Source organism: Piliocolobus tephrosceles, chromosome 21 (genome assembly GCF_002776525.5).
Source record: "Piliocolobus tephrosceles isolate RC106 chromosome 21, ASM277652v3, whole genome shotgun sequence".
NCBI classification, from domain to species: Eukaryota; Metazoa; Chordata; class Mammalia; order Primates; family Cercopithecidae; genus Piliocolobus; species Piliocolobus tephrosceles.
This window is the reverse complement of record NC_045454.1, coordinates 35,731,374-35,756,325: the sequence shown is the minus strand read 5'-3', so window position 1 is coordinate 35,756,325 and position 24,952 is coordinate 35,731,374. Positions and strand designations below refer to the sequence as shown.

The window sequence follows — 24,952 nt, the reverse complement described above, 5'->3', positions numbered from 1 at the left end:
CCGAGGTCACAGCTGACCGGAGAGAGCCCCTGACGTGGCCGCGCGTTTCGGACAGGGACTCCTGGAGGGAGCCATCAGGACCGGGGGAAAACTTACCCAGCAGTGATCGAATTGAGTCTTAAATTTGGTGAGATGGCTCCAGGCTTGAGGAGGGGATCCTGGCTTGGGGAGAGGAGAGCCTGTCCGACCTAGCAGGGGTCCAGAGAGGGGTCTCCTCCCGGGTTTCGGCACTAAATGTAAAGGTAAACTGAGGCTGGAGCCAAACCGGGAACGAAGACACAAGGCAAATGGCAGTGAGAATAGCCTTTTATGAGGGCTTGCGGGCGAGGTTCCTCGGTCCAAACGCGTGGGCCGAGGAAGTCGCGCTGAGGGAGGAGGGTGGGGGCTTTTTATAGCCCGAGAGGTAGGGAAGCTGGTTGTGCAAACAGGGCCTGGGGGGTCTTGAAACTACTAGGGCAGGAGTTGAGTAAGGGTCATGAGGAAGGGGTCTTTGGAAACTGTTAACCGAAACTGCTGTTTATGAACTTGTGGAATGCAGGTGAGCTGCAGGTCATGGGGGAGTGTGGTTGCCCAGCCGGAACCTCTGAGGCATGTAAGTCTGCCAGCGTGTACAAGGGTGAAGGGAGTCTTTAACAAAAGGCCTGCTACGCCGGGTAATGCCGCCATGTTGGGTCTAGATTCCTGCCTAACACTGAGTAGCTGGGATTACAGGTGTGCTCCACCACGCCCAGCTAATTTTTGTATTTTTAGTAGAGACAGGGTTTCACCATGTTGGTCAGGCTGGTTTCGAACTTCTGGCCTCAAGTGATCCACCCAACTCGGCCTCCCAAAATGCTGGGATTACTGGCGTGAGTCACTGCACCCCAACCTGCCCTCAGTTTCTTTACCTGTCAACTGGGGTGATCACAGTGGTGCTCCCTGGCTAGGTAAGAGTGCAACTGTAGTTACTGGCCATTGCTGACTCTTCCAGGCCCAGAAAGCAGCAGGCCAGTGGCTGGCTCTGGGCCTGTCCTCCGGATCTTCCTCGTGATCCCCCATTCCAGCCACCCTGCTGCCAGCAGGGACCAATGGCAGTGTAGGGGGTGAGCTCCTGCCCAGCCCTGTCCTCCAAATACATTGGAAGCAGGCCTGGGCCGCCTCCCAAGGAGAACGCTGGAAAGGTCGGCCAAGCAGGGCAGAAAACAAGCAGTGGTGGAGTTGGCAGTGGGGCAGAGGAGAGGGAGCTGGAAGGAAAGGACCCCAAAGCAGAAGCCTGCACAGTGGGCACAGCGTACCCAAGAAGGGTCCAGGAGTCTGCAGAAACAAATGGTCCCCGGCCTCAGCCTCCTACTCCCTGCCTGCCTCCTGCCTGAGCTTCCCGGAGACTGAAGGCGCCCCTTGCAGCTTCAGGTCAGCCAGAGAACAGGGTTGTGGGTGCCCCCAGGCCAGCGCTGGCAGGCGCCCGAGGGAGGATCTAGGACCCTGGGGTACAAGTAAAGGGCCTGTAGGTGCTTCTAGGAAGGATGGGGACCTAGCATGTGGATTTTGTCCTCCCCAGGATCCTGGGGTGTGACGTTGAGACTTAATCGACAAGGCTTCGGGACATGGATTAAGAATTAGCTGTGTCCTTGAATTACACGTGTTTAAGACCACGATGGTGTTTACAATTAGAGACTTCTGAGGCCCCCACGGTGTGAGTTGCGCACTCTCCGGGGGCCCTGGAATGTGTTTTTAAGACCGAAAGAGGTTTGGGGGCTTGGATTTAGGACAAGCTGGGGCAAGAATTCAGCCCACGCGGGCCGTGGGTGTGGACTGGGATCTTTTTGGTCCCCGAGGATAGAGAGTCTGCACGCCATCTAGGGCTCGGGTCCTGCTATCTTGCGAGCCCTGCCCCAGGCTGCAGGACACGTGTGTTTCCTAAAAGGAGAGGGGGGCGGGGCAAGGCCTGGTTGTCATGGAGACAGCGGCTGTCCCTGGCGGGCCGTTCTAGCCCCCATGTCTCCTTGACCATCGCGTCTCTGGTCCGGTTGCCTCTCTATGGTCGTGGCTCCCAGAAGAGGGCCTGCCTCCGCTCTGCGGGCTGAGCGGCTTCGAGGTAGACAGGTGGGGAGAGGGGCGGGGCCTATGTCCTATGGGGGCCGGAGTGAAACCCAGGAGGTGGCGACGAGCCGAAGCCTGAGGGCGGGGCCAGTGACCGGGATAGAACCTGAGCCTGGGAGCATGGGATAGGCCCGGAACTGGGGTGGGGCTTGAACGGATGGGAGGGGTCTAGTTCCAGGAGGGGCGGGGGGGGGGCCGGGGGCGTGTGCTTGTGGCCGGGGCCATATACTCTAGCCTAGGGGGTGGAGCCTGGCTGAGAGGGGCGGGACTCGGGGGAGACGGCCTGTGCCTGTGGGCGGGGCTAGAAGTATAACCTAAGGGCGGGGCCCCGTGAGTGGCAAGAAGGCCACGGGGTAGAGGCAGGACCAGGAAGAAAGGGGACAGGACGTGAAGGATAATTCGGGGATCAAGGATAGAGGCTAAATGCAGGCATACGGCGAGGCCAGTGACCGACAGGGTGGACTTGCTGGCTCTGGGGGCGGGGACTGTTGTAAGATTGGCAGGGAAGGATGGACTCAAAAATATGGAATAGAGCTGACGCAGAGTCTGAGGCGGATCCTGGCCAGGACCTGGCCAATCCCAGGCCTGGGGCCGGGGTCTGGTTCCTAGTTAGCGGGCGGGTGTTAAAGCCTGGAAAGGGGGCGATGCCTGGCCTGAGGAGTTGACCAATCCCAGGTCTGGGGGCGGAGTCTGACCTGGAGCACCCTTCCCGGGCTCGCGGCGGGGCGGAGCCGAGGCCTGGGGGCAGGGCTCGCCGTAGAGGCGGGGGCGGTCGTGGGGCGGAGCCGGAGTGGCCGGCGGCCTCAGCGCTCGCTGTCTCCCCAGGATGCGGGCTCCGGGTGCGGGTGCGGCCTCGGTGGTCTCGCTGGCGCTGTTGTGGCTGCTGGGGCTGCCATGGACCTGGAGCGCGGTAGCGGCGCTCGGCGTGTACGTGGGCAGCGGCGGCTGGCGTTTCCTTCGCATCGTTTGCAAGACCGCGAGGCGAGACCTCTTGTGAGTGTTGACGGGATCGGCCAGGGCCGGGAATGGGGCTGAGGGCTCTGGGGGCGCACGGTGCGGGGCTGGGTTGCGAAGACAGCTTGGAGGGTCCGGAGAGCTGGGGGTGCTTTGTAGGTTGGGGGTGGGGCTGGGCCGAGGGGCGGGGCCTGAGAGGGTGACCAGTTGGGGGGCTCTGAGGGCGCTACAGGGGACACTTTAAGGATTTCTCGAGGGAGATGAGTAGCCTCCAAGGTACTTGGAGCGTTGCAGGCTGCTTAGGAGATGATCTCAGGGGGCTTGGGGGGCAACTTGGGGGTCTTTGGGCTGCTGGTGGAAGTTCCAGGGAGCTGGGGCTGACTGGAAAGCCGTGGCGGTGTAGGGGTCTCTTTGGAGCCTTGTTAACTGTGAGAGACTTCAAGGGGCTCTCCAGTAGGTCACCGGGGCTCACAGGGACGACCCAATAGATAGTCTCTGGGGGTTGCCAAGACACTTTGGGTCTATCTAGGGCTTTCTCTGAGGGATGAGAGAGCTGCTTAGGAAGTCTATAAAGGACTTGCCGGGTTTCTGAAGGTGTGTATTTCCTCAGGGCCGTTTCCAGCTGGGGCACTGTTTGAGATTTTGGGGTCTGTGTGGGTCTTTGGGTTTGGGAGTTGTTCGGAGTGTGTAGGGAGGCTGCTGTGTATTCCAGGTCTTGTTTGGGGGTGTATTCTGGAGACCGGGACACTGGGTTCATGCTAGAGGGGCAGATTCTGGTGTCCTGTGCAAGGATCGTTGGAGGGTTTTTGTCTCTGAGGGGCTTGCACAAACGAGCCGTTGGGGTCCTTCTGGGGTGAAACAGGCATTGCTGGGGGTTCCTATCAGAGCATATCTCAGGAACAGCACCACGTGGGAGCAGGTGAACGCAGGCTATCGGGGCAGGGTTCAATACCTTCACAGCTCATTGTAAGATGGAGTTGCAAGAGGGACTGAATCCATTGTAAGGAGGGCATAGAGGGTGTGGAGATGGGAAGGATCCCACCGTAAGTTGACTGGTTCTGAACTTTCTAAAACTCACCCCTTCTCCATGCCATGGCCCCCTGCCCCCGGCCCCTTGGTTGTTCTGATGTGGAAATCTGACTGTGCCCTCTGCTCAGACACATTCCACAGCCAACCCATGCTTGGCAGAAGGAAGACTCAGCCCCTAGCTGGGCACTCAAGGTCCTACCATCTGTTCCCTGCCCACCTGCCACTCCCCCCATCCATATGTTCACCTGGTGTTCAGAAAGACTTGCAGTGTCAAGCTCAAGCTGCCTAGAACATACTATCCAGGAACGGAGGAAATAGAACATACTGGGCCCCTTTTAGCCAGGGCCGCTCTCCCTCTGGGAACCTTTGTTGAATTTTTTTTTTTTTTTTTGAGACGGAGTCTCGCTGTGTCGCCCAGGCTGGAGTGCAGTGGCTGGATCTCAGCTCACTGCAAGCTCCGCCTCCCGGGTTCCCACCATTCTCCTGCCTCAGCCTCCGGAGTAGCTGGGACTACAGGCGCCCGCCACCTCGCCCGGCTAGATTTTTGTATTTTTTAGTAGAGACGGGGTTTCACCGTGTTAGCCAGGATGGTCTCGATCTCCTGACCTCGTGATCCGCCCGTCTCGGCCTCCCAAAGTGCTGGGATTACAGGCTTGAGCCACCGCGCCCGGCAACTTTGCTGAATTTTCCTGCTCAGCACCCTCCCATAGCTTCGTGTTGCCCTTAGAATTGAGGCCATACTGGCCGGGCACGGTGGCTCACACCTGTAATCCCAGCACTTTGGGAGGCCGAGGCAGGCAGATCACGAGGTCAGGAGATCAAGACCATCCTGGCTAACATGGTGAAACCTCGTTTCTAATAAAAATACAAAAAATTAGCTGGGTGAGGTGGCGGGCGCCTGTAGTCCCAGCTACTCAGGAGGCTGAGGCAGGACAATGGCGTGAACCCGGGAGGTCGAGCTTACAGTGAGCGGAGATCCTGCCACTGCACTCCAACCTGGGGGCGACAGAGTGAGACTCCATCTAAAAAATAATAATAAATAAATAGAATTGAGGCCATACTCCTGAGTATGGCACACGAGATCCCTGACTATGTCCCAGCCTCCGCTTTCTTCCCTCTTGTCACCCTTCCAGCTGCACTTACCTCTTATCTATTGTTTGTCTGTTTGTTTGTTTGAGACAAGAATCTTGCTCTGTCGCCCCGGCTGGAGTGCAATGGTGCGATCTCGGCTCACTGCAACCTCCACTTCCAAGGTTCAAGTGATTCTTCTGCCTCAGCCTCCTGAGTAGCTGGGACTACAAGCATGTGCCACCATGCCCGGCTAATTTTTGTATTTTTAGTACAGATGGGGTTTCATCATGTTAACCAGGCTGGTCTCAAACTCCTGACCTCAGGTAATCCACCTGCCTTGGCCTCCTAAAGTGTTGGAATTATAGGCTTGAGCCACCATGCCTCGCCCCCCGCCCTTTTTTTTTTGAGACAGGGTGTTCCCTCTGTTGCCCAAGCTGGAGCAGCCCCCATCTCCTGGGCTCAAGCAATCCTCCCGCCTCAGCCTCCTGACTAACTGGGACTACAAGCACCTGCCACCGCTCCTGGATAGTTAAAAGAATGTTTTTTATAGAGATGGGGTCTCACTATATTGCCCAGTCTGGTCTGGAACAACTAGCTTTAAGCGATTCTCCTACCTCAGCCTCCTGAGTAGCTGGGATGACAGGTGCACACCACCACACCCGGCTAATTTTTGTATTTTTTGTAGAGATGTGGTTCTGCCATGTTGCCCAGGCTAGTCTTGAACTCCTGGCCTCAAGCGATTGCCCAATTTCAGCCTCCTAAAGTGCTGGGATTACCGCACCCAGTGTGAACTGCTTTGAACCATGTCGTCTGCTTGGGGACTTTCAGACACCCAGATTGTATGGTTGGAGTTGCACACTCATGTGAGGTTATGAGTCATCGATTGAGATTTCACCCCTTCCTCCTAACAGCAAGGTCTGAGATACCAAATTTTCTTTTAGCTCCTAAAGTGTGTATGTTAAGGAAAGATCTTATTTTGATTTCCAATTCACCTTTACGTTGAATGGGCATGCTTTGAGGTCTTATCAGACTCAAACCTGCCTTGTCTGACACCTAAGCTGTCCCCCTCCTGGGGCTACAATGACATTTTGGCCTCTGGTTGGTCCTTATTTTCTGGTCACTTTGTTGCTACATTAATAAAAATTTAACTCGGCTGGGTGCAGTGGCTCACGCCTGTAATCCCAGCACTTTGGGAGGCCGAAGTGGGTGGATCACCTGAGGTCAGGAGTTTGAGACCAGCCTGGCCAACATGGTGAAACCTCGTCTCTACTAAAACTACAAAAATTAGCCAGGTGTGGTGGTGCACGCCTGTATTCCGAGCTGCTTGGGAGGCTTAGGTAAGAGAATCACTTGAACCCAGGAGGTGGAGGTTGCAGTGAACCAAGATCGCACCATTGCACTCCAGCCTGGGCAACAAGAGCAAAACTCCATCTCAAAAAAACAAAACAAAACAAAAGATTTAACTCATTTAACCCAGCGTTTTTAGTTATTTTCTTTTCTTTTCTTTCTTTGCTTTGGGATTAGACGTTTCTTGTTTTTTTGATGAAGTCTCACTCTGTCACCCAGGCTGGAGTGCAGTGGTGTGATCACAGCTCACTGTAGCCTCAACTTCCTGGGCTCAAATGATCCTCCCACCACAGCCTCCCAAATAGCTGGGACTACAGATGCGTGCCACAACATCCGGCAGATTTTGTTTATTTTTTTGTAGAGGAGAGGTCTCGCTATGTTGCCCAGGTTGTTCTTGAACTCCTGAGGTCAAGAGATCCTCCTGCCTCAGCCTCCCAAACTGCTAGGATTACAGCTGTGAACCACCACATCTGGCCTGTTTTCTTGCCTTTTAATCTTCGGCCTCTTTCTAGACTGTGGGCCCTATAGGGGCACAGAAGGAGACTGTGTCAGTCTCGGTGCCACTTTGGTCCTGTGCCCCACTCAGGATTGGTGCACAGCAGTAGCTCACGACATGTTTGTTAGGGTAGGTGGAAGGCCATCCCTTCTTGAATTCACCCAGGCCCATCTCTCCCTCCTTTCCAGCTCTGCTCCCATGGGCCCTGTGGGTGTCCATGCCTGGTTCTGTCTCCCCTGGGGACAGGGGAGGAGGTGGGTCCACTCTAAGTTCCTGACATGGCTTGACATACTTGCCTGTGGGTGGCAGCTTTGAAGATGGCCCCGGGGATCCCTGTCTCCTCCTATTCCTACTTGCATGGTCCCCTCCCTTTGAGTGTGGGCTGGACCTAGTGACCCCCTGCTTTTTTTTTTTTTTTTTTTTTGGAAATGGATTTTTGCTCTGTCACCCAGGCTGGAGTGCAATGGTGCGATCTCAGCTCACTGCAACCTTCACCTTCCGGGTTCAAGTGATTCTCCTGCCTTAGCCTCCCGAGTAGCTGGGGTTACAAACATGCACCACCATACCCGGCTAATTTTGTATTTTTAGTAGAGACAGGGTTTCTCCATGTTGGCCAGGCTGGTCTCGAACTCGCAACCTCAGGTGATCCGCCTGCCTGGGCCTCCCAAAGTGCTTGGATTACAGGTGAGAACCACCGAGCCCTGCCTTTTTTTTTTTTTTTTTTGAGTTTTGAGACGGAGTCTCACTCTGCCACCCAGGCTAGAGTGCAGTGGTGCGATCTTGGCTCACTGCAACCTCCAGCTCCCAGGTTCAAGTGATTCTCCTGTCTCAGCCTCCCAAGTAGCTGGGATTACAGGTGCCCGCCACCACACCTATATAATTTTTATATTTTTGGTTGAGAGGGAGTTTCACCATGTTGGCCAGGCTGGTCTCAAACTCCTAACCTCATGTGATCCACCCGCCTTGGCCTCCCAAAATGCTGGTATTACAGGCTGAACCACCGCGCCCGGCCCTAGTGACTCCCTTCTAGTGAATAAAATACATCAGAAGTGATGGAGGCTGGGTGCAGAGGCTCATGCATGTAATTCCAGCACTTTGGGAGCCCAAGATGGGAGGATTGCCTGAGGCCAGGAATTCAAGACCAGCCTGGGCAACATGGTGAGACTCCATCTCTACACACAAAAAATTAGCTGGGGGACTGGGGCTCTCCTGTGGTCCCAGCTACTCAGAAGGCTGAGGTGGGAGGATTGCTTGAGTCCAGGAGGTCAAGGCTGCAGTGAGCCATGATTGCCCCACTGCACTCCAGCCTGGGTGAGGGAGCAAGACTCTGCCTTGAAAAATGAAGGGATGCTGACAAATCCCATTTAACACGTGAGAGAACCAAGGCACAGAGAGGGGAGGTCATTTGCCCAGGAACACACAGCTGAGGAGGCACAAGACTCCAGAGCATGTGCTCTTTAGCCACTGTGCCACACTGGAGTGGTGGGGGTGCTACATTTAGACCTTGGCTTCAGAAACTATTTCAGCACCCTGCCCTGACTCTCCTACCATGTCCTGTACTTCCTGCATGAAATCTGATCATATTCATCCTTGTTGATTTCTTCCGCCCCAGAGTCCTGGGCCCAGAGCTGGACAGTGGGCTCATTGTCCCCAGGCTGGGGGTGGCTTGAGCAGCTGCCAGGCAGGGCTGCCCAGGCATGTGGCTGGAACCAAGTACCGGAATCCACTGCCTGCCGGTGTGGGTGTCCTTGAGAGAGAATGAGCGAGACCAAGAGACCGGGAGGCTGGGGGTGAATCCTCGTGTTCCCACATCTAGCCCTCGTGTTTAGTCCGACAGTGACCAGCTGTGGCCTCAGTTCCTGTTTCTTGTTGTTGTGCTGCCTCTGGACGGGCAGCTGCTGGCAGGGGCTGTTTCCTGTGGTTACTCCCTCAATAACGCCCCTCTCCCCATGGGTGTAACATTTGTACCCCATCATGGGGTTCTTGGGGTACCCTGTCAAATTCACTCACAGGAAGCCCTTAGAGCAGAATTGGGTGTATAATAGGTGCTCCAGGCCGGGCACGGTGGCTCATGCCTGTAATCCCAGCACTTTGGGAGGCCGAGGTGGGCTGATCGCTTGAGGTCAGGAGTTCGAGACCAGCCTGGCCAACATGGTGAAACCTCGTCTCTACTAAAAATACAAAATATTAGCTGGGCGTGGTGGTGGGCACCTGTAATCCCAGCTACTCAGGAGGCGGAGGCAGGAGAATCGCTTGAACCTGGGAGGCAGAGGTTGCAGTGAGCTGAGGTGGCATCACTGCATTCCAACCTGGGCGACAGAGTGAGACTCCATCTAAAAAAAACAAAAGGAAAAAAAAAAAGATGCAGGCATTGGGCACCTGCTGTGTGCCTCATGGGCACTTGGCCTGCCACTGGGTACATCGCCAGCACTTGATAAATGCTTTGTAATAAGTCTGCCAGGGATTAGAGGGACCCTGTGAGGGGCTTCGTTTCTGGGTTGTTCTGTCCTCAAATTGCTCTGTGACCTTGGGTGTGTTAATTCCCCACTCTGAGCCCGCAGTTTATTCGTTATTTCACAGATGGGATCTCAGGCACCTATTCTGGAGGATGGATGGATATAAGGTCAGCACAGGGCATGGCAGATAGTAGGTGCTTGATAAACACTGAGAATGATCATCTTTTTTTTTTTTTTTTTTTTGAGACATGGTCTTGCTCTGTCACTCAGGCTGGAGTGCAGTGGTACAATCTTGGCTCACGGCAACTTCCACTTCCTGGGTTCAAACAATTCTCATGGCTCAGCCTCCTAAATAGCTAAGACTATAGGTGCCCACCACCACGCCCGGCTAATTTTTGTATTTTTAGTAGAGATGGTGTTTTGCCATGTTGCCCAGGCTGGTCTCGAACTCCTGGCCTCAAGTGACCCACCCACCTTGGCCTACCAAAGTGCTGGGATTACAGGTGTGAGCTACCACATCTAGCTGAGAATGATTATCTTGGCTGCTCTATTTACTGGTTGAAGGGATGAGCAGTGCCTTTTTTTTTTTTTTTTTTTTTTTTTTGAGACCGAATCTTGCTTGGTTGCCCAGGCTGGAGTGCAGTGGTGCGATCTCAGCTCACTGCAACCTCCACCTCATGGGTTAATTCTCCTGCCTCAGCCTCCTGAGTAGCTGGGATTACAGGCGCACACCACCATGCCTGGCTACTTTTTTTGTATTTTTAGTAGAGACGGGGTTTCACCATGTTGACCAGGCTGGTCGTAAACTCCTGACCTCAGGTGATGCACCCACCTTGGCCTCCCAAAATGCTGGGATTACAGGTGTGACCCACCATGCCTGGCCCTCTTTCTTTCTTTCTTTCTTTTTTCTTTTTTTTTGAGACAGAGTCTCGCTCTTGTTGCCCAGGCTGGAATACAGTGGCGCAATCTTGGCTCACTGCAACCTCCACCTCCTGAGTTTAAGCAATTCTCCTGCCTCAGCCTCCCGAGTAACTGGGATTACAGGCACCTGCCACCACGCCTGGCTAATTTTTTCTATTTTTAGTAGAGACTGGGTTTCACCATGTTGGCCCGGCTGGTCTTGAACTCCTGACCTCAGGTGATCCACTCACCTCGGCCTCCCAAAGTGCTAGGATTACAGGTGTGAGCCACCGCGCCCGGCCTAAAGCATTTCTTGTTTGTTTGTTTGTTTGTTTTTAAAGTTCATTCTTGGCTGGGCATGTTGGCTCACACCTGTAATCCCAATACTTTGGGAGGCCAGGGCTGGTGGATCACCTGTCAGGAGTTTGAGACCAACCTGACCAATATGATGAAACCCCGTCTCTACTAAAAACACAAAAATTAGCCGGGTGTGGTGGTGGGTGCCTGTAATCTCAGCAACTCCGGAGGCTGAGGCAGGGAATTGCTTAAACCCAGGAGGCGGAGGGTGAGCCAAGATTGCGCCACTGCACTCCAGCCTGGGTGACAGAGTGAGACTCTGTTTCACAAAACAAAACAAAATACATTTTATTCTCATTCATCTAATAGCAAGTGGTGGCCTGCCCGCCTCCACACAGTCATTCAGGGACCTGACTCCTTTCACTGGGGGCTCTGCAGTTCCCTGGGGCCTCTGCCCCTTATATCTACTAGCGAGTGGGGAAGGGGAACTTGGAACCCTCCATCTGGGCTTGGCATTTGTCCCTACACCCCCCATCCACTGGCACATCTCCTGGCCCTACCTGGGGCAGGGGCACTCCCTCCCCAGTTGGGGGCACATGCTAGATGCTTCAGCCATCTGTCCCTGGTGCCACCCAGTGACCTGGGGGCGGAGCAGCTGCGCAGCTCCAGGCTGGACCCTGGGGGTCCTGGTTGGGGTGGTCTGAGCATGAAGAGTCCAGGCTGGAGGCAGTGGGGGATGGTGTCAGGTGCTCCAGACTTCCCAGGGGACAGAAAGGAGGATGGGATCAGGTCCCAGCTCCCCCAGGGCCACCAAGCCAGCTGGGGTATGGGGGAGGACAGGGTGACTGGTTTATTATGCTTTGAGAATCTACCTACTTCCTGACTGGTTGGTAAATGGCCTTTGCCCTTGGTCCCCTGAGAGACCCAGCCACCAAAAGGTTCACCATAGACCTCATCAAAGCCCCTGGCTGCCCTGGGGTCCTCCAAGGGGGAGGCTGAAGCTCCCGAAGTCCAGGCCGGGCAGGGCACCAGTGACGCTGTCCCCTCCGTCCTCCCTCCCAGCGGTCTCTCTGTGCTGATCCGCGTGCGCCTGGAGCTGCGGCGGCACCAGCGTGCTGGCCACACCATCCCGCGCATCTTTCAGGCGGTGGTGCAGCGACAGCCCGAGCGCCTGGCGCTGGTGGATGCCGGGACCGGCGAGTGCTGGACCTTCGTGCAGCTGGACACCTACTCCAATGCGGTAGCCAACCTCTTCCGCCAGCTGGGCTTCGCACAGGGCGACGTGGTGGCCGTCTTCCTGGAGGGCCGGCCCGAGTTTGTGGGGCTGTGGCTGGGCCTGGCCAAGGCGGGCATGGAGGCCGCGCTGCTGAACGTGAACCTGCGGCGCGAGCCCCTGGCCTTCTGCCTGGGCACTTCGGGCGCTAAGGCCCTGATCTTTGGAGGAGAAATGGCGGCAGGTGAGGCCAGGCGCGGGCATCAGGTGGGCGGGGACCCAGGACTGGCCCCCAGGAGGGCGGGGAGATGCTGCGCCCCAGGCCTCGGAAGACGGCCGCCCTGGACGTGGCCATGAGGTGCACGGTCTGGGTATGCCCCGGGCAGGGAGTTGGTGCATCCCAGGCCTCGGGGGGGGGGGCCTGTCCGTCGGTGACCATTATCCGTATGTTGGGGACCACAGCGGTGGCCGAAGTGAGCGGGCATCTGGGGAAAAGTTTGATCAAGTTCTGCTCTGGAGACTTGGGGCCCGAGGGCATCTTGCCGGACACCCACCTCCTGGACCCGCTGCTGAAGGAGGCCTCTACTGCCCCCTTGGCACAGATCCCCAGCAAGGGCATGGACGGTGAGTCAAGGGTGGGACCCTTGCCCTATCCCCTGCCCTATCTCCTGGTTCCCTACCCGCCCAGGCCCCGCCCCCAACTTCCAGGCCCCACCCCGAATGCTCAGGCCCGGTCCCTGACACCTGTATCTCCTACAGATCGTCTTTTCTACATCTACACGTCGGGGACCACTGGGCTGCCCAAGGCTGCCATTGTCGTGCACAGCAGGTGAGGGGCCCACAGGCATAATGCCCTCAGCTGCTGAGAGTGACTCAGGCTATCTTGCCAGCCCGACCTGCCCCTCAGCTGCTGTGGGCATCTCCACCTTACCCTGGGGATAGAGAGGGCAGCCAGTGTTTCCTGAGCACTTGTTCTGTGTCCAGACCAGGGCCAAGCCCTCCATGTGTAAACTCATTGCAACCCTGGTAACTGCTTGGGGCTGGACAAAGGCATCACACCCATTTTCACACCCATCTTGGGACCCGGTTGCCCTGTGCCCACTACTCCGGGGCCCCTCTTATCCCGCCACCTGTTCACCACATCCATCCCATCAGAAAAACTCGTCCCGTCCATCTGTCTACTTTCTTCCATGCCCCCCACCTGGACCTGTGCCAGCCCCTTCTCAGGCTCCTCCTGCTCCCCCTGCTCCCCCCACTCTCCTCCACCCACGATAGCCCGGCTCCTGTCAGCAGCTACAGGAGGGTTGAAAATCCTAAATCAGACCTCCCCTGCCCCAGTCCTCCCTGCACCTGCCGTGACCCTCAGAATAAAACCCTCTCTCGGGCCAGGCACGATGGCTCACGCCTGTAATCCCAGCACTTTGGGAGGCTGGGGCAGGCGGGTCACTTGATGTCAGGAGTTCGAGAGCATCTTGGCCAACATGGTGAAACCCCGTCTCTACTAAAAATACAAAAATTAGCCTGGCGTGGTGGCACATGACTGTAATCCCAGCTACTCAGGAGGCTGAGGCAGGAGAATCGCTTGAACCCAGAGGCGGAGATTACAGTGAGCTGAGATCATGCCACTGCACTCCAACCTGGGTGACACAGCAAGACTCCCTCTCAAAAACAACAACAACAATAAAAACAAAACAAACAAAAAAACTCTCAGATTGTGTGGCCTCTGCCACTTCCCTGATGTCATTTTCCTCCCCTTCACCCCTCGCTCACTCCTCAGACCCCCAAACTCTTCAAACCCATACACTCCTTCCGGCCTCAGGGCCCTTGCTGTGCTGTGCCTGGGCACTCTTCCATAGTTCACCGCCACAGCTCTTTCTTGCTAGGTCTCAGATCACACTTTACCTCCCCAGACAGGATTCCCCAACCCCCCTGGTTGCGTCACCATCAGCCCCTCTATGCCTTTTGACCCTGTTGTATCCCTCGTGACACCTAACAACCAACACTTGTTCGTTGCGTGTTTCCTTCCTGCCAGCCTGTGAACCCCTGCGAACTGGGCTGGCTTTGCCTGAGTCCACACCCAGCATGCTTCCCCATGCCTGTACCCTAAGGGGTTTAGGTCCCAGCCTCTGCCCTCCCGGCTCCCCCTCCCCCTGCAGGTACTACCGCATGGCAGCCTTCGGCCACCACGCCTACCGCATGCAGGCGGCTGACGTGCTCTATGACTGCCTGCCCCTGTACCACTCTGCAGGTACCACGGGGCGGCCTGGGTAGGGAACGGTGGGTGGGGGCGGGGGACCCCTTACCGAGGCCACCCTCTGCAGGAAACATCATCGGCGTGGGGCAGTGTCTCATCTATGGGCTGACAGTCGTCCTCCGCAAGAAATTCTCGGCCAGCCGCTTCTGGGACGACTGCATCAAGTACAACTGCACGGTTAGGCCCTGCCCTGTTCTGTCTAGACCCCGCCCCTCCCCGCCCGGCCCCCCCACCTCCCAATCAGGCCCCACCACTTCCTGGTGAGGCCCCGCCCCTCCCAGCAAAGCCCCACCTCCTCCTGGTCAGGCCCCGCCCCCGACCAGGCTCTATTCCCTTAACTCCCTTCTGTGCGCTCTCCTGCCCACCTGCTGGTGCAACCTGCTCCCCCGTCTCTGGGGGTGGGGTGGGGAGCGGGTTCTAGGGAATGACTGTCCAGGATGGGGACAGAGAGGGCAAGCAGTGTTTCCTGAGTGCCTGCTCTGTGTCCAGACCAGGGCTAAACCCTCCATGTGTAAACTCAATGCAATCCTATAACTGCTTGAAGGGTGGACCCATTTTGCAGCTGGGGAAACTGAGGCTTGTAATGCGGCTGGGATTGGGCCCAGGGTGTCTGAGCTCCTTAAGGCAATGCCTTCCCCATGCCTTGTGCCCTGTGGGTCTTCCCTGCTGCTGACTGTAGAGAATTGAGACCCTGACGGGAAGGGCGATGAGGCTGGGGCTTCCAGGTGAGGAATGCGTGAGTCGGAGGTGGAGGCATCTGCTGTCCCGGAGAGGAGAGCAGGCAGAGGTTAAAAGCGGGAATTCTCCTTTCCCCTCCATGGTGAGAGGAAACCAGGCTGAGGGTTTCAATGCTGTAACCGGGGGCAGGATACAGGAAATACAGGTGGGAGGTACAGGAAACAGGTATGGAGCCCCGAGGGAATAGCAAGGCTGGCCGGGAAGGATTGGGTGTGACGTTGTCCAGGGACTGTGGCAAGTTGGCAGATGCAGATTGGACAGATGGGACCCAGAGAGGTTCAGCCACTTGTCCAGGTCACACAGCTGAGCAGGGGTTGGGGGCTCCGGGCTGAGCATCCTGGGGTACACCACAAGGTCCACAGCTGTGCTTGGCTCCGCTTTTAAGGAGTTTCGGTTCTGGTTGGCGGGCGGGCGGGGGTAGTCTTGGGAAAATTACTAATCTGCATGTTGAAATGCAAAAGCATATTTTTATTTTGTTTATTTATTATTATATATATTTTTTGAGACAGGATCTCACTCTGTCGCCCAGGCTGGAGTGCAGTGGCACCATCATGGCGCACTGCAGCTTCGACCTCCTGGGCTCAAGTGATCCTCCAGCATCGGCCTCCCAAGTAGCTGGGACTACAGGTGTGCACCCCCACGCCTGGCTCATTTTTGAATTTTTTTTTGTAGAGAAGGGATTTCGCCATGTTGCCCCGGCTGGTCTCAAACTCCTGGGTTCAAGCAATCCACCCACCTCAGCCTCCCAAAGTGCTGCGATTACAGGCGTGAGCCACTGTACCCAGCCCAAAAGTATCTTTTAAAAAAAATTATAGAGAGTAGCAAATACACATAAAAGTGGACAGAAAAGTATAGAGAGTTCTGGTGCACCCCTCAGCTGGACCCAGGGGCCATGAGATACCCTGTCCTGCCCCTCCCCCCCGCCACATCCTCCCCTCGGCAATGGCGTAAAGCATCCCTCAGACAGCATCATGTTTCCTGTGTAGCTGTTTTGGTATAACCTTTGAAAGATGAGTACGTGCTTTTGCAAATTAAAGTGAAATTCATATAAATTAGCCATATTAAAGTGAATAATTTGGCCAGGCACAGTGGCTCATGCCTGTAATCCCTGCACTTTGGGAGGCTGAGGTGGGCAGATCACTTGAGGTCGGGAGTTTGAGACCCCTGTCCAACATGGTGAAACCCCATCTCTACTAAAAGTACAGAAATGTAGCCTGGCGTGGTGGTTGGTGCCTGTAATCCCAGCTGCTTGGGAGGCTGAGGTGGGAGAATCGCTTGAACCTGGGAGGCAGAGGTTGCAGTGAGCCAAGATTGCATCACTGCACTCCAGCCTGGGCACGACAGAGCGAGACTTCATCTCAAAAAAAAAAAAAATTGGCCTGGCATGATGCTGCATGCCTGTAATCCTAGCTACCTGGAAGGCTGAGGCAGGAGAATCGCTTGAACCTGGGAAGCCGAGGCTGCAGTGAGCTGAGATCATGCCACTGCACTCCAGCCTGGGCGGCAGAGTGAGATTCCATCTTTAAAAAAAAAAAAAGGTCAATAATTTGGTGGCATTTACAATGTATAATCACCATGTCTATCTAGATCCAGAACATTCTCATGCTCCCCAAAGGAAATCCCATCCCCATTTACTCCCCATTCCTTCACCCCCAGCCCCTGGCAACCACTCATCTGCTTCCCGTCTCTATGATTTGCCTGTTCTGGACATTTCAGATCACTGGAGTCAGACACTGTAGCCTTTTGTGTCTGGTAAGGATTGTTTTTAAGTGACAGTGATTTATCAGTGTCATCAGGAATCTGGGCAGTGGCTCAGTCCTGTTTCACAATGTCAAAAATGTGTTTTTTCTTATTTCCATAATTAAATACACAACCAGCATTATGACTGGTTGATGTGTCTTGTAAGAATTCTTGGCTAAGCACAATGGCTCATGCCTGTAATCCCAGCACTTTGGGAAGCCGAGGTGGGAGGATCACTTGAGCCCAAGAGTTGGAGACCAGCCTGGGCAACATAGCGAGTCCCTCATCTCTACAAAAAAATTGAAAATCTCGCTGGTTGTGGTGGGTTGTGCCTGTAGTCCCAGCTGCTTGGGAGGCTGAGGTGGGAGGATTGCTTGAGCCCAGGAGGTCAAGGCTGTTATGAGCCGTGATTGTGCCAGTGTACTCCAGCCTGGGCAACAGAACAAGCCCCTATCTCAAAAAAAAAAAAAAAAAAGAAAGAAAAGAAAAGAAAAAAAGAAATATTTCATATGTAGGTGCCTTTTCTCTTTCTGTCTGTCTCTCTTCCCTCTTGGAGTTTATTACAGAAATTGAGATAGTGTCCAGACCAGGTATGACTCTTAACATTTGGGGCTGGATCATTCCCTGGGGTGGGTGGTGTCTTGTGCATTGTAGCATATATTTAGCAACATACCTGGCCTCCACGCACCAGATGCCAGTGGCAGTCCCTTTCCCCCAAGTCGTGACAATTTAAAAAAAATGTGTCTAGACATTGCTAAGGGTCCCTGGGGGACAGAATGGTCCCCGCTTGAGAATCATGGGTCTATATATTTTATCGGCTTCAAACTCAACGTTTTTGGCAAAGATTCCTTATGGGTGGTACGGTGTCCTCCCACTGGGAAGCCCGTCACGTCTGATGGTCTCTCTTTGTCCGTGACGTACCATCTTGCATTGGTTACTACTTACTGTCTCCGGGCCCTTGGAAGCTCATTCTGTCAGTTTCCCAGAAGTGGAATTTCTGTGTCAAATAAGGCACACATGAACATTGAGAGGCTCTTTAAGAAATACAGGATGGGGCCGAGCGCGGTGGCTCAAGCCTGTAATCCCAGCACTTTGGGAGGCTGAGACGGGCGGATCACGAGGTCAGGAGATCGAGACCATCCTGGCTAACATGGTGAAACCCCGTCTCTACTAAAAATACAAAAAAAACTAGCCGGGCGAGGTGGTGGGCGCCTGTAGTCCCAGCTACTCGGGAGGCTGAGGCAGGAGAATGGCGTAAACCCGGGAGGCGGAGCTTGCAGTGAGCTGAGATCCGGCCACTGCACTCCAGCCGGGGCGAAAGAGAAAGACCCCGTCTCAAAAAAAAAAAAAAAAAAAAAGAAATACAAGATGGTTAGCCAGGCGTGGTGGCAGGCATCTGTATTCCCAGCTATTTGGGAGGCTGGGGCAGGAGAATCCTGTGAACCCAGGAGGTGGAGGTTACAGTGAGCCAAGATCATGTCACTGCACTCCAGCCTGGGCGACAGAGTGAAACTCCATCTCAAAAACAAAACAAAACAAAAACAAACAAAAAAACCAAACCAAACCAGAGGACAGAATCTCTAAACATGATGTTTGACAAGGACACAAGGAGAAAACAAGAGCATGCATTTATTTGGATTCAGAAATTACATGTCCTGATTGCAGCATAGGGAAACTGCTTGCTGCTGTGTTATCTGTAAAAGCAGTTGCAGTGTAGCCATTCTCATGGGGGCAGCAGGTTATAATCTAGAAGCTGACTGACTTTTTTTTTTTTTTTTTTTTTTGAGACAGTTTTGCTGCATCTCCCAGGCTGGAATGGAGTAGTGTGATCTCGGTTCACTGCAACCTCCTTCTCCTCCTGGGTTCAAGTGATTCCCCTGCTTCAGTCTCCCGAGTAGCTAGGATTACAGGGGTCCACCACCAAGCCTGGCTAATTTTTTGTATTTTTAGTAGAGACGGGGTTTTGCCATGTTGGCCAGGCTGGTCTCGAACTCCTGACCTCAGGTGATCTGTCTGTCCCAGCCTCCCAAACTGCTGGGATTACAGCCATGAGCCACAGCACCCAGCTTATTTCTTTCTTACTGTACATGTGCTAACAAAAAAGGGAAGGTGGAGCCCCCATGGTGGAGGCTACCTGCCCAGCCCCAGGTAGCCCTTTCTTTCTTTCTTTTTTTTCTCTTTTTTGAGACGGAGTCTCACTCTGTTGCCCAGACTGGAGTGCAGTGGTGTGATCTCGGCTCACTACAACCTCCACCTCCCAGGTTCAAGTGATTCTCCTGCCTCAGGCTCCTGAATAGCTGGGATTCAGGTGTGTGCCACCACTCCCGGCTAATTTTGTATTTTTAGTAGAGATGGGATTTCACCATGTTGGCCAGGCTGGTCTCGAACTCCTGATCTCAGATGATCCGCCCGCCTTGGCCTCCCAAAGTGCTGGGATTACGGGCGTGAGCCACCCTGCCCAGCCCCCAGTAGCCCTTTTTGTCGGTGCAGCTGCTGGCATCCCCACTGTGCAAGCTTCCAGCTTCCTTATCTGTGTTTGCAGCTCGATCTTCCAGGCTGCTTTATTGCTAGAAAATAAGTGATTTCTTGGGCTGCTTTTTGTTAGAAGGGAAGTTCTACCAAGAACTCTTTTTTTTTCAAATAAAAAAGAAATAGGCAACGTGGAGTAGCTACCCACCTGCATAATAAGAGATCGGGTTGGGGGCTGCCAGAGACTTGTACCCTATGTAGATGGCACACCTGGTCCTCACCAGTTTTTCACTGGTCTATTTAGATCAGATACAGCCTACCTGCTAGCGTGTCTATAAAAATCCTTGCTTTTTTTTTTTTTTTTTTCCTGAGGTAGAGTCTCGCTCTTGTCCCCAGGCTGGAGTGCAACAGAGCAATCTTGGCTTACTGCAACCTCTGCCTCTTGGGTTCAAGAGATTCTCCTGCCTCAGCCTCCCGAGTAGCTGGGATTACAGGCACATGCCACCAAGCCTGGCTAAATTTTCTTGTATTTTTGTAGAGATGAGGTGTCACTACGTTGGCCAGGCTGGTCTCGAACTTCTGACCTGAAGTGATCTGCCCACCTCAGCCTCCCAAACTGCTGGGTTCACAGGTGTGAGCCACCGTGCCCAGCCATGTGCCCATTCTTAAACCATTTGTATTAGCTGAGGAGGGGCTGGGCTGATTGGCCAGGTTCTCTCCTGGAGATGGTGTGGACTGCACCACACCTAAGTCAGTGGCCCAAGTCTGAGAATGGAGGGAGAGGACCCTCCTTCTTAGGTCCCCACTGTTGGTCAGCAGCCAGTGATCTCGGGTGCCACTGTGTTTCCTCTCTGGGCCTCAGTACCTTCATCTCCAAGCCCAGCTCAGAGCGTGGCGGTGGTGTCTGCTGATCATATTGGTTTAATCATTAGCTATTTAGTCAGTACCTTCTCAGGGGCTCAGCTGGGGGCACAGGGGATGCCTCAGTGACATTTGAGCTGAGACTGAAGAGTTCAGGCAAATGCATCTGGGGGGAGACTGCTTCAGGCAAAAGGCTAGCGTGTGCAAAGTCCCTGAGGACGCAGAGTGTTCAGCGGAGATGGAGGGAGAGGAGGCAGCAGGGGCGGCAGGGCCAGATCCACTTGGCCACAGGAAGAAATGTGGGTTTCATCCTGTGAGTGAGCGGGAAGCCCAGAGCACATTTGCAGCTGTTATGATCCATGTAGTGGGTAATCTCTGGCATGCAACTGTTTTATTCCGACTCTGGGGCTGGGATGCCTGGCTTCAAATCAGATTCTGCCACTTCCCAGCTCTGTGATCTCGTTCCAGTTCCCTGCCATCTGTGAGCCTCGGTTTCTCCATCTGTAAAATGGGCGGGGGTGGGGGCGCGGGGACAGTCATTCCTAAGCCCACCTGGAGAGGAGAACTCAAAGGCACCGTGGGGCATCTGGCGGATGACCCCAGGAAGCCCTTGTAGGGCTGGAGAATGTGTGGCAGGGAGGGAAGATGTCCTGCAGGGGGAGCCCATGAGCGGGTGGCTCCGTGGGCACCGGGGGCTCTGTCTAGATGCATAGCAGCCTAGTGCGTGCACCTGGGAGTGGTCTGCCCAGGGGTGACGCTCTGGCCAGCCCAGGCTCAGCCAGGGGGCTTTAGGTAACAGTGTAGGCTCCAGGCCGAGGATTGCCCTGCGGGGTGTCAACTCTCCTGCTAGTCCTGCCCTGTGTGCCTGCTGAGGCTAAGACAGGGGATGTGTTATCTCCAGGAAGCTGTTTGGCAGAATCGAGGGGCCATGGAGGGGTTCGGGTAGGGAGAGGGGGAAGAAGACACTGACTGCATCTGCTTGGATAGAAGTTGCCTCCGGCCAGGCACACGTGGCTCACACCTGGAATCTCACACTTTGGGAGGCTGAGGCAGGAGGATTGCTTGAGGCCAGGAGTTCAAGACCAGCCTGGGCAACACAGCGAGATCCCCCATCTCTACAAAAAAATCTGTAGTCCCAGCTACTCGGGAGGCTAAGGCTGGAGGATCACTTGAACCCAGGAGTTCGAGGCTGCAGTGGGCCCTGAGCACGCTACTGCACTCCAGCAGCCTGGACGGCACAGGGAGACCCCCAACTTAAAAAAAAAAACCTGCATCCTAGGTCCTTTGCAAGAGACTGAACAAGCCCTAGGAGTCAATGTGAACCCTAATGCAGTGTGGACGATTCTGCAGCTATCATCATCCTTAAGCTGTTTCGCTCACAGGATTAGCTCCCTGGGTGGGGCGGTCTCGGGGTCTCTCCTCTGATCCGGGCTCCCCACTGCCTGCCGGTCTCATCACCCACTTCCTCACCCCGCCCCCTAGGTGGTTCAGTACATCGGTGAGATCTGCCGCTACCTGCTGAAGCAGCCGGTGCGCGAGGCGGAGAGGCGACACCGCGTGCGCCTGGCAGTGGGGAACGGGCTGCGTCCAGCCATCTGGGAGGAGTTCACGCAGCGCTTCGGCGTGCGCCAGATCGGGGAGTTCTACGGCGCCACCGAGTGCAACTGCAGCATTGCCAACATGGACGGCAAGGTGAGCACCGGCAGGGCCCTGGGGCAGGTCTCGGAGTTCAGGGACGGCCACAGCCTTCTCTTCCTGGGGCCCCTGGGATCCATAAAGCAGCCTGGACTAGCGCGGAAGGTTCCGCCAAGGCGGGCGCAGGACGGGCCTAAGACGGGCGTAGGACGGGCCTAAGACGGGCGTAAGGAGAGTTCCTGGGCGTGACTGCCGATGCACCACCAGAGGATCAATGCACAGCATGCAGGAAGAATCCTCCAGCCTGCACAGATAGTCATGTGACTGTGATCCTTGAGTCAGGAAAGTTGGAGGATAGGTATGGCTGGCAAGTGCCTCAGCCTTTCTGAGCCTCGGTTTCCGCGTGTGGAGATTAGTTAGGAGAATAGGGCTCTGGGTACCTTGCTGTTATTTTTTTTGTTGTCGTTGTTTGAGACAGAGTCTTGCTCTGTCGCCCAGGCTGGAGTGCAGCCCTGTGATCATAGCTCACTGTAGCCTTCAGTTCCTGAGCTCGAGCGATCCTTCTACCTTAGCCTCCCAACTAGCAGCAAACAGATACCTTCATAATTAGCTACTTACTCTATTAATCATCTCCATTCTGTGCTTGCATGAATCTCCCTCTCCTTTCCCAAGCGCCTCCCATCCAAGGCCAAGAGCAGACCATAATAATGATCGTAAAGCAACCGTCGGCCAGGCACAGTGGCTCACACCTGTAATCCTAACACTTTGGGAGGCTGAGGCAGGAGGATCACTTGAGCCCAGGAGTTTGAGACCAGCATAGGCAATGTAGTGAGATTGCCTTCTCTACAAAAAATAAAAAATTAGCCAGGCATGGTGGTGGGTGCCTGTAGTCACTGCTGCTAGGGAGGCTGAGGCGGGAGGATCACTTGAGCTCACGAGATTGAGGCTGCAGTGAGCTATGACTGCACCACTGGACTCCAGCCTGGGCAACAGAGTGAGACTCTGTGTCTCTAAAAAGGAAAAAAATAAAAAAGAAAGAAAGCAGCAAGTGCCATGGGGGCTGGGTCCCCAATGCCAAGAACAATGCTCCTTCCTCACTGTGCTTGGTTTTGGATGGCCAGCCCCCAGGGCACTTTTGCTCATGTAGCTCAGATTCCTGCATAGGAAGCACACCAGGCCAGGCATGGTGGCTCACAGCTGTAATCCCAGCACCTTGGGAGGCCGAGGCGGGCGGATCACTTGAGGTCACAAGTTTGAGACCAGTCTGGCCAACATGGCAAAACCCCGTCTCTACTAAAAATACAAAAAAAAAAAAAAAATTAGCTGGGCTCAGTGGCATGCACCCATAATCCCAGACTCAGGAGGCTGAGGCATGAGAACCACTTGAACCTGGAAGGCAGAGGTTACAGTGAGCGAATTTGCACCACTGCATTCCAGCCTAGGCGACAGAGTGAGACTCTGTCAAAAAAAAAAAAAAAAAAAAGTGGGAAAGGGGAAAGGCAGAAAGAAACTCACCAGACAGGGTATAGTGGCTCAAACATGTTGGATGAGCATTTGCGTTCATAGAACCATGCCAAGCAGGGTGGCAGGCAGCAGGGGAAGCTCTGCAGTACCTCATGTAGCTGTAGGGCCCACACTGAAGCATCTGCTTCCTGCCAGCATGGACGGTTTTGTGGCCCAGGAAGTGGGTGCCAGCGGCAGGTCTTCTCTTGACTGAATGCAGGCTGGGAAAGTGGGAGGAGGGGCCCTGAGTTGGAAGCGGCACTTACTACCCTGCTTTTGCAGATCAGCCGAGGTCACAGAGCTTAAAGTGACACTGGAGGTGCTAGTTCCAAGCCCCGGGGCAAGGCAGGCAAAGTGTTAGTGAGAAGGACCCCGCATATCCCTGGCTCCTTCCAACTCGGTTCACCCCATCCCAGGTTGGCTCCTGTGGTTTCAACAGCCGCATCCTGCCCCACGTGTACCCCATCCGGCTGGTGAAGGTCAATGAGGATACGATGGAGCTGCTGCGGGATGCCCAGGGCCTCTGCATCCCCTGCCAGGCTGGTGAGCAGGGCGCCCGCGTGGTCCCCCCAGGAGCTCGGGTCCCCACGTGCTGCCTGCCTAGCGCAGCCTGAGCGTGGCCTCCTCCCTAGGGGAGCCTGGCCTCCTCGTGGGCAAGATCAACCAACAGGACCCGCTGCGCCGCTTCGACGGTTATGTCAGCGAGAGCGCCACCAGCAAGAAGATCGCCCACAGCGTCTTCAGCAAGGGCGACAGCGCCTACCTCTCAGGTGCGCAGCCTGCTAGGCCCGGGTGACTGGCTGTGCAGATGGGGATCCGCCACCCATCTGCCCCCTTTCCCCTCTGCCAGGTGACGTGCTAGTGATGGACGAGCTGGGCTACATGTACTTCCGGGACCGTAGTGGGGATACCTTCCGCTGGCGAGGGGAAAATGTCTCCACCACCGAGGTGGAGGGTGTGCTGAGCCGCCTGCTGGGCCAGACAGACGTGGCCGTCTATGGGGTGGCTGTTCCAGGCAAGCTGGGGTTGCAGGGGGTGGTCCTGAGGCATGGTTCCAAGGGAGCTCAGCCAAAGGGGGCTTGGAGGTACAGGTGCCCTTGGGCAGTGCACAACCTGGACAACTGCTCATGGCAGCCCAGGAGGAAGCACTGGATCTGGAGCCAGTTCACCTGGGGGATGCTGAGTCTCAGTTTTGTCATCCAGAAAATGGGATCATGAAAGCCCACCTGTCTCAGGGCTTCAACAATCCAAGCAGGAGCTCCATAAAATGTGTGCTGCTTCCGTAAATGTCAGCCCAGGTGGGGAGAGACTGGAAATTAGAGACCGGGGCTACTGCTTGACAGTGTATCTGGTCCTGTTGGTGGGGAGGATGAGGGGTGCGGTGTCCTCAGCTGAACCTCTGCCTCCAGGAGTGGAGGGTAAGGCAGGGATGGCAGCCATTGCAGACCCCCACAGCCTGCTGGACCCCAACGCCATGTACCAGGAACTGCAGAAGGTGCTGGCACCCTATGCCCGGCCCATCTTCCTGCGCCTCCTGCCCCAGGTGGACACCACAGGTGCGAGTCTCCCCCACCCCAACCTCTCTCTTCATCCATCAGCATGTCTGTTGATTCGTGTCTTGGTCCATCTCGTGTTGCTCTAAAAGAATATCTGGCTGGGTGCGGTGGCTCACGCCTGTAATCCCAGCACTTTGGGAGGCAGAGGTGGGTGGCTCACCTGAGGTCAGGAGTTCAAGACCAGCCTGGCCAACATGGTGAAACCGTCTCTCTACTAAAAATACAAAAAAAAATTAGCTGGGTGTGGTGGTTAGTGTCTGTAATCCCAGCTACTTGAGAAACTGAGGCGGGAGAGTTGCTTGAACCAGGAGGCAGAGGTTGCAGTGAGCCAAGATGGCACCACTGCACTCCAGC

The 24,952-nt window shown here is 55.1% G+C and overlaps 1 protein-coding gene across 6 annotated transcripts; it reads left to right on the top strand.

The window, feature by feature from the left end:
• The first annotated feature begins 2,431 nt into the window (after positions 1-2,431).
• Positions 2,432-24,768, top strand: SLC27A1 (solute carrier family 27 member 1). Of its 6 annotated transcripts, none has more exons than XM_026456974.2 (12): positions 2,432-2,569; positions 2,905-3,072; positions 11,692-12,086; positions 12,305-12,466; positions 12,602-12,671; positions 13,999-14,090; positions 14,164-14,273; positions 21,387-21,596; positions 23,459-23,585; positions 23,675-23,812; positions 23,893-24,057; positions 24,452-24,768. In XM_026456974.2, exons 2-12 carry the CDS (start codon positions 2,906-2,908, stop codon positions 24,682-24,684), a joined length of 1,869 nt encoding a protein of 622 aa, XP_026312759.1. In that variant the 5' UTR covers positions 2,432-2,569; position 2,905; the 3' UTR covers positions 24,685-24,768. The 6 variants fall into 6 exon arrangements, with proteins under 6 accessions (XP_026312759.1, XP_026312761.1, XP_026312758.1 ...); XM_026456976.1 differs by having other exon boundaries at positions 2,432-2,754; positions 11,774-12,086; XM_026456973.2 differs by having other exon boundaries at positions 2,432-2,754.
• Positions 24,769-24,952: the final 184 nt, after the last annotated feature.

Coding starts and splice junctions, on each gene's coding strand:
- SLC27A1 (XM_026456974.2), top strand. CDS start 2,906: ATGCGGGCTCCGGGTGCGGGTGCGGCCTCGGTGGTCTCGCTGGCGCTG. Junction 23,813..23,892: donor CGACAGCGCCTACCTCTCAG/GTGCGCAGCCTG, acceptor CCCCTCTGCCAG/GTGACGTGCTAGTGATGGAC. Junction 24,058..24,451: donor CTATGGGGTGGCTGTTCCAG/GCAAGCTGGGGT, acceptor CTCTGCCTCCAG/GAGTGGAGGGTAAGGCAGGG.